The 17,503-nt window shown below is 41.3% G+C and overlaps 1 protein-coding gene across 2 annotated transcripts in view; it reads right to left on the minus strand.

Moving 5' to 3' along the window:
- Nucleotides 1-16,333, minus strand: part of RANBP9 (RAN binding protein 9) — a 40,131-nt gene extending 23,798 nt beyond the window's left edge. Inside the window, exons 1-2 of one of the 2 annotated variants that reach the window (XM_075052469.1) lie at nucleotides 15,480-16,333; nucleotides 7,126-7,237 (exon numbers count right to left, since the gene is read on the minus strand). In XM_075052469.1, coding sequence (XP_074908570.1) covers nucleotides 7,126-7,237; nucleotides 15,480-15,957 — 590 coding nt within the window. In that variant the 5' untranslated portion in view covers nucleotides 15,958-16,333. The remainder of the gene's footprint in view (nucleotides 1-7,125; nucleotides 7,238-15,479) is intronic. The other variant, XM_075052467.1, reaches the window with a different exon arrangement.
- Nucleotides 16,334-17,503: the final 1,170 nt, after the last annotated feature.

The following is a 17,503-nucleotide window of genomic DNA, read 5'->3' on the forward strand; positions in this document are numbered from 1 at the left end:
CTCTGCATTAAAATTTTGTAGGAATATGCTAATCCAAGATTCTTATTGTCTGCACAATCACAATAAGAAATGAGCTGTTAAATTCTTCTCTATTTAAATGTTTCAAAATATGCCATAGACAGTTTGAGTCTTTCATTTCAAATTGAAAACAAGTTTTATTTTATGGAATGTTTCCAAGGAAACAGTATTTTGAACATTATAAACCCAGGTTTCAGATTAATCCTGTTCTACGTAGAGAGGAAAAAACAACAAAAAAAGGCAGTCATCTTGCACAGTGCTTAAAACTGTTATTCCTGTAACATTTTGCGTGTTATTCCTATAATGTTCCTAGAAAGATTCTCATTTACTGACATTCCTCTCACTTTGAGGTTGCACAATTTCATCTTGTGACACTTCTCCCTAAGCACCAAAACCTCTATTTAGGGACCATAATGTCAGAAAAGTATAGTTGCATAGACAATAATGTAATGTAAGTCCAGGCTGCAGTAAGATTATCATCTATACACTTTATTTACGCAAATGAACCTCATAAGAAAGAAATAACTTAAAAGATTTTGCAAGAAGCAGGGACCAAGAAATTAAATATATTCTCTTGACTTTCTTTTTAAATTGGAAATCTTCATTTCTGGAAAACATCAACAAAGAAATAAAACCCTTGTTCCAGTTCCATGTATTTCTGACCAGTTAAACACAAACCTCAAATAAGCCTCTTACATATTTCATTGCTGTTCATTTCTGTCAAATGTCTGGTCTCCTACACACAGGTAAAAAATGAATTACTGCTACAGCTTAAGAAAAGATACACTTGATGATTCATGATCCAATGCCTTCTTGCAGCTGGAGCAATTCAAATGAAGACACTAATGCAAGAAAGCTACTTCAGACCTTATCAGATTCTACTCTGTATACAAGTACTCTGCTAATAATGCCACAAGACATATGTAAATAGAGACTGAGTGAAGTTTGCATGTTGTTGTAACAAATGCCTGTTATTGTACCAAATAACTTCTGAGGACATATCAAAACTATAAAAATAGGTCTTCATACTGCACAGAGTTTTTACATTAGATTAGTAGTGTACAAAACAAATACAAACAAAACAGCAACTGACTGTTCTAGATTTTGTTTATTGGCTTATGCTTTTGTTTGTTGTGAACAAGAAAATGAGTATACTGGATGCTAAAGGAAAAGCCAACTTACTGCAACAGAAACAATTTGCAATAAAAAAAAGTATGGTTTCTGTTTAAAGAGTTACACATACATGCTCTGGAAGACAACAAAGCATTTGTATTTCGCAAACATCACTGAAACGCACTAAGACAGCTCAGGCTACACCATAGGCATGAGTGTCATGAAAACCCAAACTTAATTCTCATGGTATTTTTGTTTTGGATAGTTTTTTTTTTTATTTCTTCACCCACTTCATCACATATACAACACGTACTGCAAGATACTGCAAAAACAACAGATGACTAATTGTATGGCCAGTGTTAAAAACCAGCCATAATCCAACAGGTGTCAAAAGCCTTATTAACACTGCTTTACCAAAAAGCATACTGATTACTTGCATGAGTTGCTGTAGTAACATTTTATTCTAGTGCAGAACATATAGCAGAACTTACACATGCAACATAGAGCACACCCGTGAAGATCTGCATCAGTACAACCATGCCACAGACTAAATAACCATGCTCACAGAAGTATAAGCAAAGTGCTATCTGCTAAAAGATTAAAGCCTTTCTTAGTTTTCATTTTTTCTTCTAGGTGGCTTATCACTTCCAATTCTTGTTTTCACTAAGAAAAAAAAAGCATATCTGCTTAGATTATTTTGCATTTTAAGCATATATTTTCCTCCGCTGTTCTAAAAGCACTAAAGACTGTCTAGAAGTAAATAGCATTACCATCATTTGCCCATTGCTAGTAATTGTATTTACAAATCAATGAATAAGATAAAGAATTGACAGAAATTCAAGACACTGAGGATAAATGCATCTTCCCCAAAAGCTCATTTTCCCCAGGAAAGAAACAAAGTGTCTCTCCTGGTGAAAGACTTAAAAAGACCAAAAAGCTGTATTTAAACCAAAATTAAGTGGGCATAAGCTGGTATCATGACCAACAGTAGCATGCCCACCCTCCTGAGCCCAGATGCTCATTTCTGTCCCAAGTTCCCCTCTCTTTTGCTGCCATAGCTACTCATGAAACAATACAAACAGCCATACTGGGGAATGAACCTAGCTGAAAACTAACTCAACTCTTGAGGTCACCTTCTGGATTGGATTTACTGTGAAGCTGGGACAAGGGAAGTGAACTCAATGAGTGTTCAGAGACTGCTTCTTCTCATGGCCAAATCACCACAAAGTCTTCCAACTACAGTTTAGAGTAAGAATTCCAAATATTCAAAAACCATTGCCCTGACCGGAAAGGAAGAGATTCATTACAACAACCAACAAGCCTAAGACTGAAATTCATGTAGAAATGGATGATCACTCAGTAAATCATACACACATAAGCTGTTTATAACATAAAATAATGGAAGGTAGTTTGCTTCTGAAAGCCAGGTAGCCAGCAGATACCCTCGAGACAGAGTATGCTTATCAACAGTATGAAATGCCAAAGGGTGCAACCTAAGGTTACAGCAAAGCTCACAGACTCTCAACCAAGAGCAATTACAGATGACTCTTCACCATTAAAGAAGGATGCCCACAGCAACAGCACAAAGATATCAGACTTGTAATTTACATAAAGTATGACAGTATCATGCAAGCATCTTCAGTGTGTAAAAGAGGGAAATGTTAACTGGTATCTGAAATGAAATATTAACTGTGGGGATGTAAGGCAGATGCATTACCACTTTACACAAAGCCAGAAGATCTAAATATGTAGAAGACAAGCACAACTGAACTCAGTAAAAAGCAGCATAAGAAAACTGACATCGAGATTTGAGAGAGACTGGGAAAAAGCCTCATTTGGATATACTTACCTAGCTAAGAGAATGGCCACCATGGTGGTCATTTTTGGAAAGTGAGGGGACAGTACAGTATTTTTACCAGATTTAGAGACTAAGACTTACATCTCCAAACGACAAGAACAGGTCCATAGGACTTAGCACACCCTTGTTCATTCCCATTCCTAGACCACCAATGTAGTTTGCTTTAATTAAGCTCCTGTTCTAGAAATTTAGGTGAAACTAAAAACACAGTTGTATGCAAAAGGCAACACCATGCCTATCTCACTCCCCTGAGTACTGTATTAAGAAATTACAGAACAAAAACTACGTACTTTACTTCTGGTCCTCTGATAGATCAATTACAGATGAGGGCTGCATTAAGAGCTTACAAAGGTTTAATTTTAAGCTAAACTATGTTGAGCTTCCCCAACTACATCAGAATTTTTGACAGTACTTGCTGCAATGCTTTGCATTAACTGACACATATATATTTATTTATTTTTATATTAACTGGAGATTTCAATAGAGATGCAGATATTATTTATTGCAGTTAATACTCTCTTTCCTACCATGCTTTCTAATAATCACCTTGGTACTGTTCCCCATACTTATACCCATTACTCATCTACTGTTATCACCTCCAGCCACTCACATCACTGTCCACAACATTCCACATGAAGCCAAACAAAACTAAGCAATAAAGTATAAAAGGAGAATGTAAATAAATACAGGTCCTCAGACTGCAAAAGGAGACATGAAATTAAGGAAGAAAACTAAAGAAATAAAGAACAACAGAAAATATTAACAGAGCAACATGACAGCTGGTTAGCACTTTTAACAAGAATTTAAAAATATTTATGATAATTATTTCACATATCTGTACTGTAGCAGCACATAAAAGATCTTACGACTCTTCGTGCCAAACACTGTACAAATACAAAGACAGTTTTTGTTTGAATGATATTTCAGCCTTATTACTTTTATCAACCTTAATTCTCACTTCCCTTTTTCTCATCTGTTATCATCAGTTGCTGCATGGCCCTATCACTCCTCACTGAGGTGTCAAAGAGCAACTTCACTCTTCACCTGCTCTGCAACATCAACCTCCATACCCATTTCTTACTTCCTAGCAAGCCTGCTTTTGTGTTCTTAAATGCGTCCATAATGCCTAGAAGTTGATCATCATGAATATCTGCAAAATTAACGTATTAGGCACCTTCAAATTCCTACTCAAGACTGTCACTCCCCAAATACATAAAGAATTTAATGACCTAGGTCCTTAGTGTAACAAAAACCAATGCTGTCCTCACACACAGACAACTATGACAAGCCAGACTGGAAGCTATGCCATATCCATCCCCTATACTAAAAAGAAAGAGCTGTGCTTCTTCAGAGGAGGAGAATAATCTTTGTGATTGCCCAGCAACTCTGAGATACACAAGATCATATTCCAGGAGCAGGGCCATCAAGTGCTACAGTAGCACAAAAAATAAATCTCCTGGACTAGGTTTTCAGTGAAGGTTTTTGATGATTTGAGGCAAGTCATACTAAGGAGAGCACACAAGCAAGAATACTGTTAGAATTGCCCATATAACATAGTACATGGACTAAATACTTTAAGCTGAATTTATTAAAAAAACCCCAAACAAATATAAGTAGTAAAGGCTACTACCAAAGGGAACTCCAAATAAACACCATTAAATTATCCATTGACATTTACAAAAGTTGAAAACTGTACTTCAGCCTGCAGATAGATATCTGAGTTGCCTCAGGTAGTCTAGGATTTATTTTAAACAGTACTATAAAATACAGCTGTAGTGCTTCCACAGCCAGGCTCAGGCCTTGAGAATAGATGCTTTTGCAACAGTAAGGCATTTTAATTAATTGACTCTATTAGTGACATGCTAGTCCTCTACAGATATGGTCTTCCTGAACTCTGTTCCCATTACCAGACATCAAGAAAAGAAGAAAAAAAACCAGGCAAAAATGTACCTGGAGCAAGCCAGGTGAAACACAACAGGCAGTGAGAAAGAACTAATAAACCCTATCAGACACAAACTGGTTTCTGTAGACCTACATATATATATCTGCATTAAATTCCTCAGTGTACTTATTAAAGAATTTATTAGTTTGAATGTAGTGTAACATTGAACCGTAAGAGATTCACACTGCATCTAGTCAAAGACTTCTTGGACCTGAAAACAAAGTCCAGAGATGCACACATTACATCCAGTGAGACTCCATATGTCAACTCCTGCTCTTTATCAACTAAGCTAGATTTGGCTTTGGCTCTATGCACAGTATTGTCCATCATCCATACTATCTTATACAATGAAAAAAAATTAACATCTCAGCTCATTATGCAGCTAATGTTTCATGAATTGACACTAAAAAAAGGTCACAAGGCTGAAGTAAGGTTGAAGCAAGGACAAGACAGTATGTATTATCATTAACTGAAAAAAGTACCCCTCCATTTTTTTAAGCAATCTCAGCAGGCAACTTCACAAGCCTTAGCTATGTACACCTCACAAATAACCATTTAAATGACAAAACCTTGAAACACTTCACTCAAAGGTGTTTTCCACTTTTGTAGGATTGCCCTGAGTGGCCCACTGAATTAGAAATTACTAAAAAGCAGCACAAAGAGGTCTAAGTTAAAGTGTTAGAGAAGCTATGTGAAATGACATCCCCAAACATGGGTACTTTTTGAAATCCATCATTTCAAAAAAGCTAGCTTCCAAACTAAGCAGGCAGAAATACCTTTCAGGAAGGGACACATGCATCACCAGCAAATCACAAAAGGAATCTCTCCTTAACTGACAGCAGCAGGGCAATTTTTAAAAAATGTTTAAGGAATAAAAAAAGCTCACAAAAGGCGTTCCTAAAATTGATAGCAAAACGTTACTTGAAACACTAAGTTCCACCATCTTAATTTAAAAATAATTAGGTCTTCACTGTGTAACAAAAGCCAACTACAGACCTAAGTTTTTCATAGCAAAGAAATCTCCCAGAAATAACTTTTAGGAACAGAACAGATAAACTCATAAATGCTCCTACAAGGCAGTAGCAGTACTGAGAGGCTATTCTTTCAAAATATCTCTATACAATACTATAAGCAAAACAAAAAAGTTTGAATACTGCTTCTGACTTAAAGGAGGCTTACAGAACACTGGGAAAATGACAGAAAGAAACAGCAGCAAGACAGACAAAGAAAAGACAAAGGTACTGAATTTCATCCAAAGAGCTACGACATAGCTCTTCTCTCAAGATTTATTTTCACAAGAGGACATAAGCATCCACAATATGCTTGTACAGCACCTAGGACAAGGACATTCAATCTTGACTAGGACCTTGAAGTAGAATCACAGTATATACTACAGAATATTGGAAAGAAGTATTGCTTATGTAGCCCTACGTAGGCAACATGATCAATGTCTCAGCATTAACACACACCCTCTACCAAAAGCAGTGAAAGACAAAAAGTAATTGAAGTGGTCTAGCAAAGACTTCATTAGTACTTCAGGACTTTCCCAGGTGAGATTCTACCTGCCTCAGTAGACTTGAAATCATGGTATCACCTGCGCTTCAACAGATTTATAATTCAGATGGATTCTGGGAAGCAGCAGCTACACACACTCATCAACTCCTGTTCTCTCCATAGGGTGACAAATTCCCACGTACCTATTGAGAACATTCCCCTTTCTTCTTATTATTGTTCACCAATGAGTGCCTTCAGAATAACTTTGTTTTAAAATTGATACAACATCCATGAAAAGACTACACTGAGGACATAAGTTGGTCTGCTGCACACCCTAAAAGCTTCCTAAAAATTACGTGAAAGTCTGTAAAGCCATACAGTCAAAAAACAACACCTTTAAGGTAAGAGCAGGGTCAAACTATGGTCATTCAAACCCTAACTTCTCTGTCAAGAGAAAAGGAGAAGATGCTGTTATGGTATTTATTGTGTACACTGATTTGCAGACAGTAAGTACCACAATCAACTCCCTTAGAATAAACAAATACCAGAGTGCAACTTCTCATGAATAAGGAATTAAGCTATATAAAAGGGGTAAATACGAAAATAAGTTTTGATATCAAAGACATCTGTTGACTGAAAGAAAGATGATGTGAGGCCGTATTTCGAGTAATAATTAATTAATAATACACTCAATGCTTACCCATCTCTTCCCTTACTGACAATTTTAACTTCAAAATAATATATGCCACAGGCTGCAGGTATAGGATGTGTAGCTCGAACAGAAGCAGCATCTTTTGGAGTTTTTCCATGACCTGAAAAACAATTGCATGCAAAACACAACAAAAATGTATTTTAGTTAATTGCAGAAGGCAACTCAAAGGTATACATACCAACTACTCAAAACAGAAGGCTTATGTAATAAGCAACCAACACACAATATTCTAATCAGCCTCATTTTTATGGTAGAATATTTTCTTCCAACATTAAGTTTTCATTGTAGGTACCTGCATTGCAACTAAGCATGCTACGAGAAGTTCTGGATATACTACTCTAAAAGGTTCTACAATTATTTGAAGGGAAACTAGAAAAAAGTTTCACTGCTTACTGCAGTAAGTAACATAATTGACAAAAGCCCACCTAGGTTTGAAAGAACTGGATCATTTCTCAAATGCACAGGGCTCACTCATTTTTATAGACTGAAACATGATATAACAGTTTAATGCTTAGTGCTTCTGATCTTCAAGTTATTTAAGATGCTTTAATTCTAATGTCCTTCAGAATAAACATCAGTCATTATATAGAACGTACTACTCATCATTAATTTCCATGTTCTGAATGTTATCTCAGGACAGCATTAAGCATTACAGCCAGCAACTGAGCTAATACAGCTCCTACTCCTTTTTCTTATATGGCTCACTGTGTACCAGCTCTGCCACAAGAAGAAAGTCCAATACCAGCTCTTGTCTACTCTAGGGATTTTCAACCTAAACCCAAGAGCCACTTGCACTCCACTCAATTATTGTATGAAAGTCACACACGAGGTCACAGGACATAGTATAAAAAAAATTAAAATAAATAAATAAAAAAAAAGCACAAGATGGAAAGCATATTGGATCCTGACAAGAGGTATTTCAGTAAGATGGCAACCAGAACAGATTGTCATTGCCATAAGAATAATTCACGCAGATCCCATGCCTGCTCTCCGTGTGGATCTGAGGCATAATGAAAAGAGATGCCTGTTTTGAGTGTGCTGTACGAGTCACTTGGGCTGCAGCTCTCCAGCTGTCATCTCCAGTCCAGACAGGGAGGCCTACTGTACCTGCATAGCAATTGATCTACGTATGCCAAAAAAACCCCAACAAACCCCAAACCCAAAAAACCCACACTCCTTCCAGTGGCATTAACACTGGAATTATTGCTTAGGCACAGATTAATCGTGTCTCATGTACAGCACGTCAGGTCATACAGAAAGGAATAAACTGCAGGAAAATGACAGCATAGCCAGCCAGAAAGATCAGGCACAGCTGACCTAACACTACTGAACCTCTAACCACAGAGCCCTCTAGCGTAAACGTTGATAAAACAGTAGACACTTATCTGCCCGGAGAGCTAGCATCAACCAACCAAACGGCACATGCTCAGCCAAGGAAAACTCTCCATTTCATCATGGCCACATCTGCATGCAAAACTTTGCTAGCACCGCGTGAATTCTTCACTCATTGAGATTAGGTTTAACCTACAAAGTTTTTTCTGATGCAACCAGTTCACCTCAGTGTGTGACTACCTTAAGGCAACTAGCCAACTATCTTACTTTTCTGGGTGCTAATGTACTGCTCACTTCAATATGTCATTACTAAACATTTTATATAAAGATCCTTCAATCACCTCATAGATTTTACAATATTAAGCTTATTGCCTACCTTCTGCATGTTGTTTTCAGAAGTCTCACGAGGCAAAACCAGTAATTTACTCCTCCATACACAAGACAGCATGCATGTTTTACGGCTGTGTCAACCAAGGTAATAACCAAGTACATAACCTTAGAGCTTTTATAGGTTTGCTTGGTTTTCAAGTGCTGGTACCTCACTATTTAGGTTTATAAATTAGATTATCATTCCTAAGTACGCAGAAATCCTTCAGCTAAAAGGCACCCAAAACTTTATGGGCAGAACATTAAACTCCTGAGAGATCCCTTAAATTCAGATAGCTCTGATTAAATGATGCATTAGTTGGGGGGGGAGGGAAGATACTTTATTTTTAAATGTCCTTAGGTTTTTACTTTAAAATAGACTGCAAAGAAGTTCCCTTGGTTACTCTATGCACTTGACAATCTGTGTAGTTTCAGTGTGAGTCAGTCTCCTTATTTGGGCAAGTCTTCCACACAGAAGACTAAAGTAGTAGGAACTAGCCAAATATTATTGAAAATGTACATCTATTACCCAGCAGACTTTGTTTTGTGAAATCACAAACTCCTAAGTGTTTGGAAACCATACCAATTTAAGGTATTCTTAGCACCTCTTCCTGAAACTAGTCTCCTTCTCCCACCCCCTCCCCAATCCAGGCAGCTATTTGCAAGGACACATGATGAACCAGATTGATTAGCTGATCATGGTTTAAGAAACCTACCAGATTTTTTTAAGCAGCAGATCAGTTCCCTGATCCAGTTCACAACACAGCCGCACACAGCTGTCACACTGCAAATAAGAGGTCGACACAGGGGCAGAAGTAACAGGATACCTTACCAGTATTGCCAAACACTTCATGTGGTGAAGCAACATGCCTGGGGAAGTCAGTGCTCAAAACTACTTTCATCCCATTAAACAGAAGACACCCTAAATTTAGAACTGCTGTCCTTTTAATATAATCTCCTATGAATCCCATTTTACTACTTGAGTATGTTGCTTTTATTTGTAGTTACATACAGCTATTATTTCTAACAGCAAATTCAACAGCATCAAGCAGGTAACTACTTTCAAATATTCCAAATACCTCTACATTGTCTCAACATGCTAGTTGAGACCTTCAGTACTACCAACCTACGATGGATTACATGAGGAGTCCAGAGATACTAGTTATCAACCAGCGTTAAAACAAGGAGTCTCTCTACAGAGCAGGTAGTTCAACTGCAAAATTTCTTACCAAAGGATATTATAGATGCTAGTGTTCAAGTGGATGCTGGGCAATCTTCTAGAACAGAAATTAACTGAGAAACTGCTTTCAGCTCAGGATGTCCTTTCACTTAAAATGGCTGGAAACTGAGATGGGAAAACACAGATACACTATATATGCCCAATGCAGTTTTAGATTCTTCCATAGGCACTCACTGACGGCCACTGTCACTGATGGGACACTGAGCTGAGCGGCCCATTAGCTTGACATTATATACTGCTGCCACGTTCTTTGGTAACCTGAATCCACACTTCCTTGCTTGCAAATAAAAAGGAACTTCAACACCCAACTCTGAACTTCTGAATCGGAGGTTCCAAAGGTCTGAAGTAGATCATATGAACACTGCCCTATGTTCCCTAAAACAGTCCTCTTTCATACTCGCAAGCTGTAGTTGAAGTATTTGAAAGAATACTTTTCAAGTATGTATTATTTAACACTAAAAATTGATCACTTTCAGCATTAAAAAGAGAATTCTGCAAACAGATGCATTGGGGCAGAGAAGGGAAAACAGGTGTACAAATCTTGAACTTCACACTGGAAACCAGATCATAGGTAAGTTCAATTACAAGAATTGTTTTTGATTGGGCTTTCATTAAAGTGTTGAACAACTACAAGTCGACCATGCTTAAGGAGTAAAGCTTTATTTTATTTTTTAAACAGTCATTCACACTGATGTTTTTTACTAAAAGTAGTATCATCAGTCCTTCAGCAAAATTAAATTGACATTAATCTAAATTTAAATTCCGTCTACTTGAAAAAAGCCAATTCAGATAAAACCGTATTTGGAGAAGTCATTTCAGCTTTCAGAAATATAATCTTTGAACCTAAATCTAAGTGTGTAATGCATATACACCAAATGGTCCAAAAGAAGTCTATGGAAGTGTCTACCTAGAAAAAAGTAAGCGTGTTTATATAGTTTAAATCCTTAAATGAAGTTTACATAAGCTGAACTGCAGTTATTTCCAACAGGTGGTTCAATTACTTGCTCACACTGCCAAAAATAAAATAATCAACGCCTAATCTTCTGTTGATTTCATTAGGAAAGTTTCACTGAGACAAGGAAAAAAGACATGCGCAAATTACTGATTTTACTTCAACTTCTTCCCCAGTTTAAAAAAGCAAGACATCTCAGAGCTACAAAGGTGTTCAAAACAGGCATACTGCACTGTACTGAATGCACTTCAAGTGTTTTCTGCCATAAAAATTGACACCATCCTTGTATCACTGAATGGCAACACAGAACTATTACTATAGAACCCTTTCCTGTTTGTTATAGAAATTGGGATGCATAGTTTTCACTGAAAAATAATTTTTTTTTTTTTTTTTTAAGTTTGGCACTAGAGACAGTTCAAAGGCATTGTAAATAAATGTCTGGCTAAGATTTCCTGGCCTGCAATACATTAGAAAAAGTTCACACAATGGCAGCTTATTCAAAATTGCATAACTTTTCTCAGCTTTTTTTGGACAATCGTCACAAGACTAACTTAAGTGAAGTTACTACAGGACCTTCCATGACTTAAGCACTAATGATTTAGTCTGTTTACCTAATTCTGTATATAGTTTCTTCCATGGTTACAATCTGCGTTGAGTCTGTATTTTTATGTCCTAATACTACATAGCATAGATTATTATCTGTTGAAAACTGAACTTGTTTGTCTAGTGGAACGTTCATATGTAATATTTATGATAGCCTTCTTTTTCAACAAGATCCATGTGTTAATTCTGAGTATTTTAGAAATATGTAGGAATATTTTTAAAGATGTCTTACCTTAATAGCTACATATTTTGTGCAGTAACTGCTTTACAGATAGCATACACTTATCTGAACCCTTATGCTTTCTTTACCACTTACCTACAGCTCAGAGCTGTTAATATTATAATTAGGTAAAATGACACAAATTTTTTTCTGATACTGTTTTTCATGTCTTCCCTATATAGATATACCATGAACAACAGTCACTAGGACAGTGTTAGCTTTCTATCAGCTTGCACACACCTAACTGGCAGCAACACAGAAATGTACGTCTGTCCATCTAAGAAATCAAAAATACCCTTGGGTATAGTCTTAATATATTACAGTATCACTGATGCCGACATATATGTATTCATATCCAGATTTTGACAAAGCTTCCTAATCAAGAATCAGAATTTGTAAAAGTGTAACAGAATAGCTCACTGTAGAAAGAAATTAGCCTGTTTAGGTAAACAACAGGGTAGTCAGCGCATCTTCCCTTCAACCGCCATGCCATGTATGTTTTCCTTCTTTTTAAAATAACACTATGATTCTGAGAGATAACACAAAAGAGCAATGAGCCTTGGGTTCTGCTGACCCCCAACAAAATTTGAAGAGCTGTTATCCTGATGCTAGACTGTACTACTTTCTTTAAACCTTCACCGCTTGATCAATGCCTGGTTTTGTGGCAGTTTTGATTTTTAAGCACTCTCTAGGATGCTTGCAAAAAGCTTCAGGTCCAGAAATGCAGTACACAAAGCATCACAGCTGCAACGGGTAGAAAGAGACATCTACCGCAGCTCATGTCTCCATACAACTTGTCCACTGGTATGCAAGAAAGTGAAAGGAATCTTCAAAATTACATAGAGAGGACCATCATTCCTCTCACAAACCAATGAAACAAAGTATCACTGCTCACAATACATCAGCACATTAAAATTATGATGCTAGTTATATGAAAAAATGACTTTGAAAGCTTTGCTCTGATTGTTCCCCCCTACCCAATTTTTCAGAGGCAAGTATCCCCAACACATCCAGAATGGAAGGAAAGCACTGATGTTACTGCCTTCTGCCTCCTATCTGTTACAGAGAAGAGGAAACTACTCCAGAAAAATGGTTCTATAGCCAGAAATCTACAGAGGCAGCAGAGAAAGCGTACAAGGTACCTATACTACAGTAATAGAAACAATAGTAAGAATTGCTTTTGATTACTGGCAGATCTGTCTTCTCTCCCTTCCCTGAGTATTTTGGTCAAGAATGCAACAGATCTTTACCCATGCTCAATGTACAATTCAAATTTCATTTCAACAAAAACATCTACCGTTCTTCCACGACTACTTAGATAACTTCAGAAGCACTGGAAGTGCCAATATTCCACGAGAAGATACTCTGGATACTTTCGAGACCTCTATTTGCAACTGATTTGTAGGAACAATATTTCACAGTGCTAAGCACATTCTTGCTTTCGATCTTCCCTAAACCTCCTCACTGAACCTCCCCACTTTCTTCCCTTTTACTGTATTCTTAGGTCTGAAGGATCCAGGAGGGAGAAAAGGCAGCAGATGTTTTAGTGTTTTTTAACCCGGTTCTCGGGTAGGAATGCTTGGATACCCATTCATTGCTTAGCCCAGTGCGCAACACCAGGTGCCAGGCTGGTAACATATACATGGGGCTGTCCTAATAGCCACCTTCATTAAATTACCAGGAAGAAAAGATGGGCCACTTAAGAGGCCATTCACTACCATTTGCAGTTAGGAGAAAGAAAAGTCTATACGTGTTGTATTGGCACCTCTCCTTCTCACAGTCCTCTGGGCTAATCTAGGAAATCTTCAACCTTCATCACTTACTATTATTTAAGAGCTAGAATAAAGGTATTTTATTATTATAACCTAATTGTGCTTTATAACTTCTGGTAGCGTATCTATGGTATTTCCTATGTTACCTATACTTTGGCAACATGCTGAGCCTCTTGTAATTTCTTTGAGGTAATTAATTTCTTTTTTTAACACTAAGGCAAAGGGGAGAAGTGAGGAAAAACAGGGATAGCACAAAGAAAGCTTGAAAATATACCTCTACAATTACACTGGCAGACCAGAAGGGTTCCATCTCTAAATTCTAGCTCACGAGCAGGAAGAGTCAGTCAAAGCAAAACAAACCAGCAGAAGGACTTGTGGGCCATAAAGCTATGATCATCTTGTAAGAAAAAAAACCAACAACCCGCCACCACTAAGCACCAGAAAATACAAAATGCTTCTAAAAATACAAGGTCATAAAACACTGAACAAAAGCCAGGAAATTCAGAGTTAAGTATTAAATAACACGTCCTTAAATCACTCAGTACCTCCCAGAAACCTGCTCTATAGTCATCAACCTCCTTTATTATCTTTGTATGGTGCATTAAACTTTGCATTTTTAACAGAGTATTTTGTATGTAATAATAAAGCCTCTCTATTGAAAAAAAAAAGTCTCTGAGAGTACATTTAATCCTTTCATGGCAGCCAAATCCTGCCATGTGTTTGTGTTGCCGTTTTCCTCCTCCGATTAAACAGTAACATGTTTATCGAGATTTCACTTGAATTTCTCCACTGTAAACCCTAAGAAAGGGTAATTGCAAGGTTGTTTTTCTTCCCCTCCCATTAGGTTCATTTGACTACAGACTGACAAAAGATCCAGTTCCTCACAGCCAACTCAGAAGTGGTTTTGAATCCACAACACTTCTACTTTAGGACTTGGGCCTAGAACACCAGATGTGTCTGTGTTTTTTCAGGTCAGAGTGTACGCTTATGTTTCCAGGTTTTATGACATTTCATAACAATCAACACAAGTTTTTCCTCTATTGCCTCTTGCTGATTTATACAAACGCATACTCTGATTTTTTCCTTTTCTTTGAAAATCAGTAACTGCAACTCTGAAACATCTAGGAAGAAAGTTATAAAGTCACCTTCGTTAATGTAAGCCCTATTGTCATTCCTTCCCTCAAATCACTCTGTAGTCTGTACAATAGTTAGGCAAGACTGTTACCAGTGACTTTAATTCCATTTTTTCACAGTTTAAAAATAAACCGTGTTTTTCTCTGTGCTTTCCCCTCCCGTCATTTCCGTGTTCAATAGCTTAACGCTTGCTGCTCTTAACTCCATTTAACCCTTGCTATTCTCGAGAGAAAAAAAAAAAAAAGGGCACTTCTTTTCTCGCTCATTACCATAAACAGGACACGTCATGCCGATCCTCCTTTATTCTCCTGCCTCAGACCCAAACCTTCTGGTGATACCTGAATCCACGGAGGAAGTCTCACGGAGTTTTACATAATGCCCACTCCAGAAGCATAAGGAGGCGGGGGCGGCCCCTTGCCCCCCCCCCCCAGCCCCCCTTCCCCCGCACCGCGACAGAAACGGGGGGAGGGAGGGGGAAAGGAGAGAAAATAAAGCTGAAATAAGGAAAACCAAGACCCCTCTCTCCACGCTGCGAGCAATTTAGGGGCTCAGAACACAGAGAAGGAGAGGAAAGAGGGAGAGGAGCGTGTGTTATTTCCTGTTATTGTTACTCCTGTGCCCACTGCCCGACCGAGGGGTCGGGCCCGCAGCCCCCGGCCCGGGGAGGGCCCCGCCGGGGCAGGGGGGTGGGGGGTGGTCGCGGCGGCCCGAGCGGGCCCTCACCTTTGTAGTGTACCCGCAGGTTGTTCTGGGAGAGGCCGATGTAACTGAATTTGTCCTTCGGGCTCCAGGAGCGGGGCAACGGCGTCTCCTGCTCGTCCACGGCCGGGTAGAGCCTCTTCAGCCGCCGCTTCAGCTCCTTCTCCTGCTCGTTCAGGGCCGGGTCGCCGTGCGGGAACGGCGCCGGGGCGCTGGTGCTGCTCCCGCCGCCGCCGCCGCTGCTCCCCGCCGACAGGCCCAGCGCCGCGCCGGTACCGCCGCCCCCCGTCGCCGCGGGCCCGCTGCCGGCGGCGGCGGCGGCGGGTGGCGGCGGCGCAGCGGTGGCCGGCGGCGGCGGCGGCGGGTGGAGCAGGAGCGCGGCGGCCGGTGCGGGGCCGGGGTTGGCGGCGGCGGCAGAGGGGATCCCCGGCGCCGGCGGGGGAGCGGCGGCCGCCAAGGGGAGCTGCGGCGGCGGCGGCTGTTGTTGCTGTTGCCCGGACATCCCGGCTCCGGCCTCCTCCTCCTCCTCCGCCGCCACCTCCCGCGGTCGCGACTGTCACCGGACGGGCCCGGGGCGGAGCGACGGGCAGGCCCGGGCGCTGCGGAGCGAGGCGACCGCCGGCGGCTCTGGCCGGCGGGTCACCCCCAACCGGAGCGTTTCGGAAGGGGGCGGGGGACGATGACGACGACGACGACGACGGCGGCGGCGGAGCTGCCCGATGGGAACGAGGGGCGTCGCAGGGTGCGGCGGAGCCGAGCCGGGCCGGGCCGGGCCGGGCCGGGCCGAGGGAGCCGCGGGCGGAGGGAGCGAGTGAGGCGGGGAGAGCAGCGGCGCCGGGCGGAAGCGAGGCGGGGGGGAGAGCGCGCGCCAGGCGCCGCGGCGGGGCGGGCTGGCTGCCGCCGCCTCCGCCTCCCGTCTCGCGCGCGCGCGCGCTCCCGCCCGCCCTCCCTCTGTGTCCAGCCCCGGCGCGAGGCGCCGCCGCGCGTCGCCGCCCCCCCCCCCCCCCGTCAGCTGAGCCCGCCGTTCCCTGCCCGTTGCCCCGCCCCGCCCCGCCAAACCCCGCGCTCAGCGGTGGGCGGGGAGAAGGGGCGGGGCCTCCTCCCCTCAGGCGGGCGCCGAGGCGCGAGGGCGGCGGCTGAAGCGCTGAGGGGGGGGGGGGAGGAGGAGGGGGATGTGCCGCCATCGGCGACGGCGGGTGGAGGAAATAAATGGCGACAGGCCGGGCCGGCGCCTGGGGTGGTGTGGGAGGTTGTCTCCTGTCAGGAGAGGCTGGGGAAGTGCCACCGAGAGCAGGGCAGGGCGGCCCACGGAAGATGGGGAAGTTTGGGAATGCCTCGGCTGGCGAGGACAGCGGGAGGAGAACAGTGTTCCTGGGAGGGGGGTTCGGGGTCTTTTTTTCCTCCTTCGGTTTGCGCTTTGAGGCGTGTTTTTACCTATGGTTAATGTCATCGATGACTCGGCCCTTTGCCTGCGCTCGTACTTCAACGTGGCAGCAATGAAAGAGGAACATCTACAGACAGGCAAGCATGGCTTTGAAAACATCAGAAGAGGAAGGGAATTTCACTGGCAGGCCTAGAACTTGAAATGTTGGGCACTTCACAAATAATTTCCAGCTGCCAGCGTGTTGGAGAGCAAGTACAGAAGCAGGAAATAGGGGAGGTTAATTATGCTTCACCTGTGTGAAATGGCTGGTGAGGTAATGCAGGTGTGACACTCAAAGGCTTGTAAGAAACTAAACATTTCCCATCTATAGTCACCAAAATATCCTGTCACACAAGACCGCTCCATGATGTCTGGTAGCATCTGTGGCTGGACAAAATGCAATTATCTAAAAATACCCTATCAAAAGGAGCTGCAGACTATGCAAGAGTAGAAACGCCTAGGATGGACGTCAAAACACATGCTGAATCATGCCGGAGGGTCAATTACCCTGGCACTGGTAGACTATCTTCCACTAGATCTCAGTTTGCTTTCTAGTATCTAGAGGTTGTTGTAAACCATGAAGCTTAGTAGTTCAGAATTAAATTTTTAAAAATGCAGTGTTTGG

This window comes from Buteo buteo, chromosome 20, assembly GCF_964188355.1.
Source record: "Buteo buteo chromosome 20, bButBut1.hap1.1, whole genome shotgun sequence".
Lineage (NCBI taxonomy): Eukaryota > Metazoa > Chordata > Aves > Accipitriformes > Accipitridae > Buteo > Buteo buteo.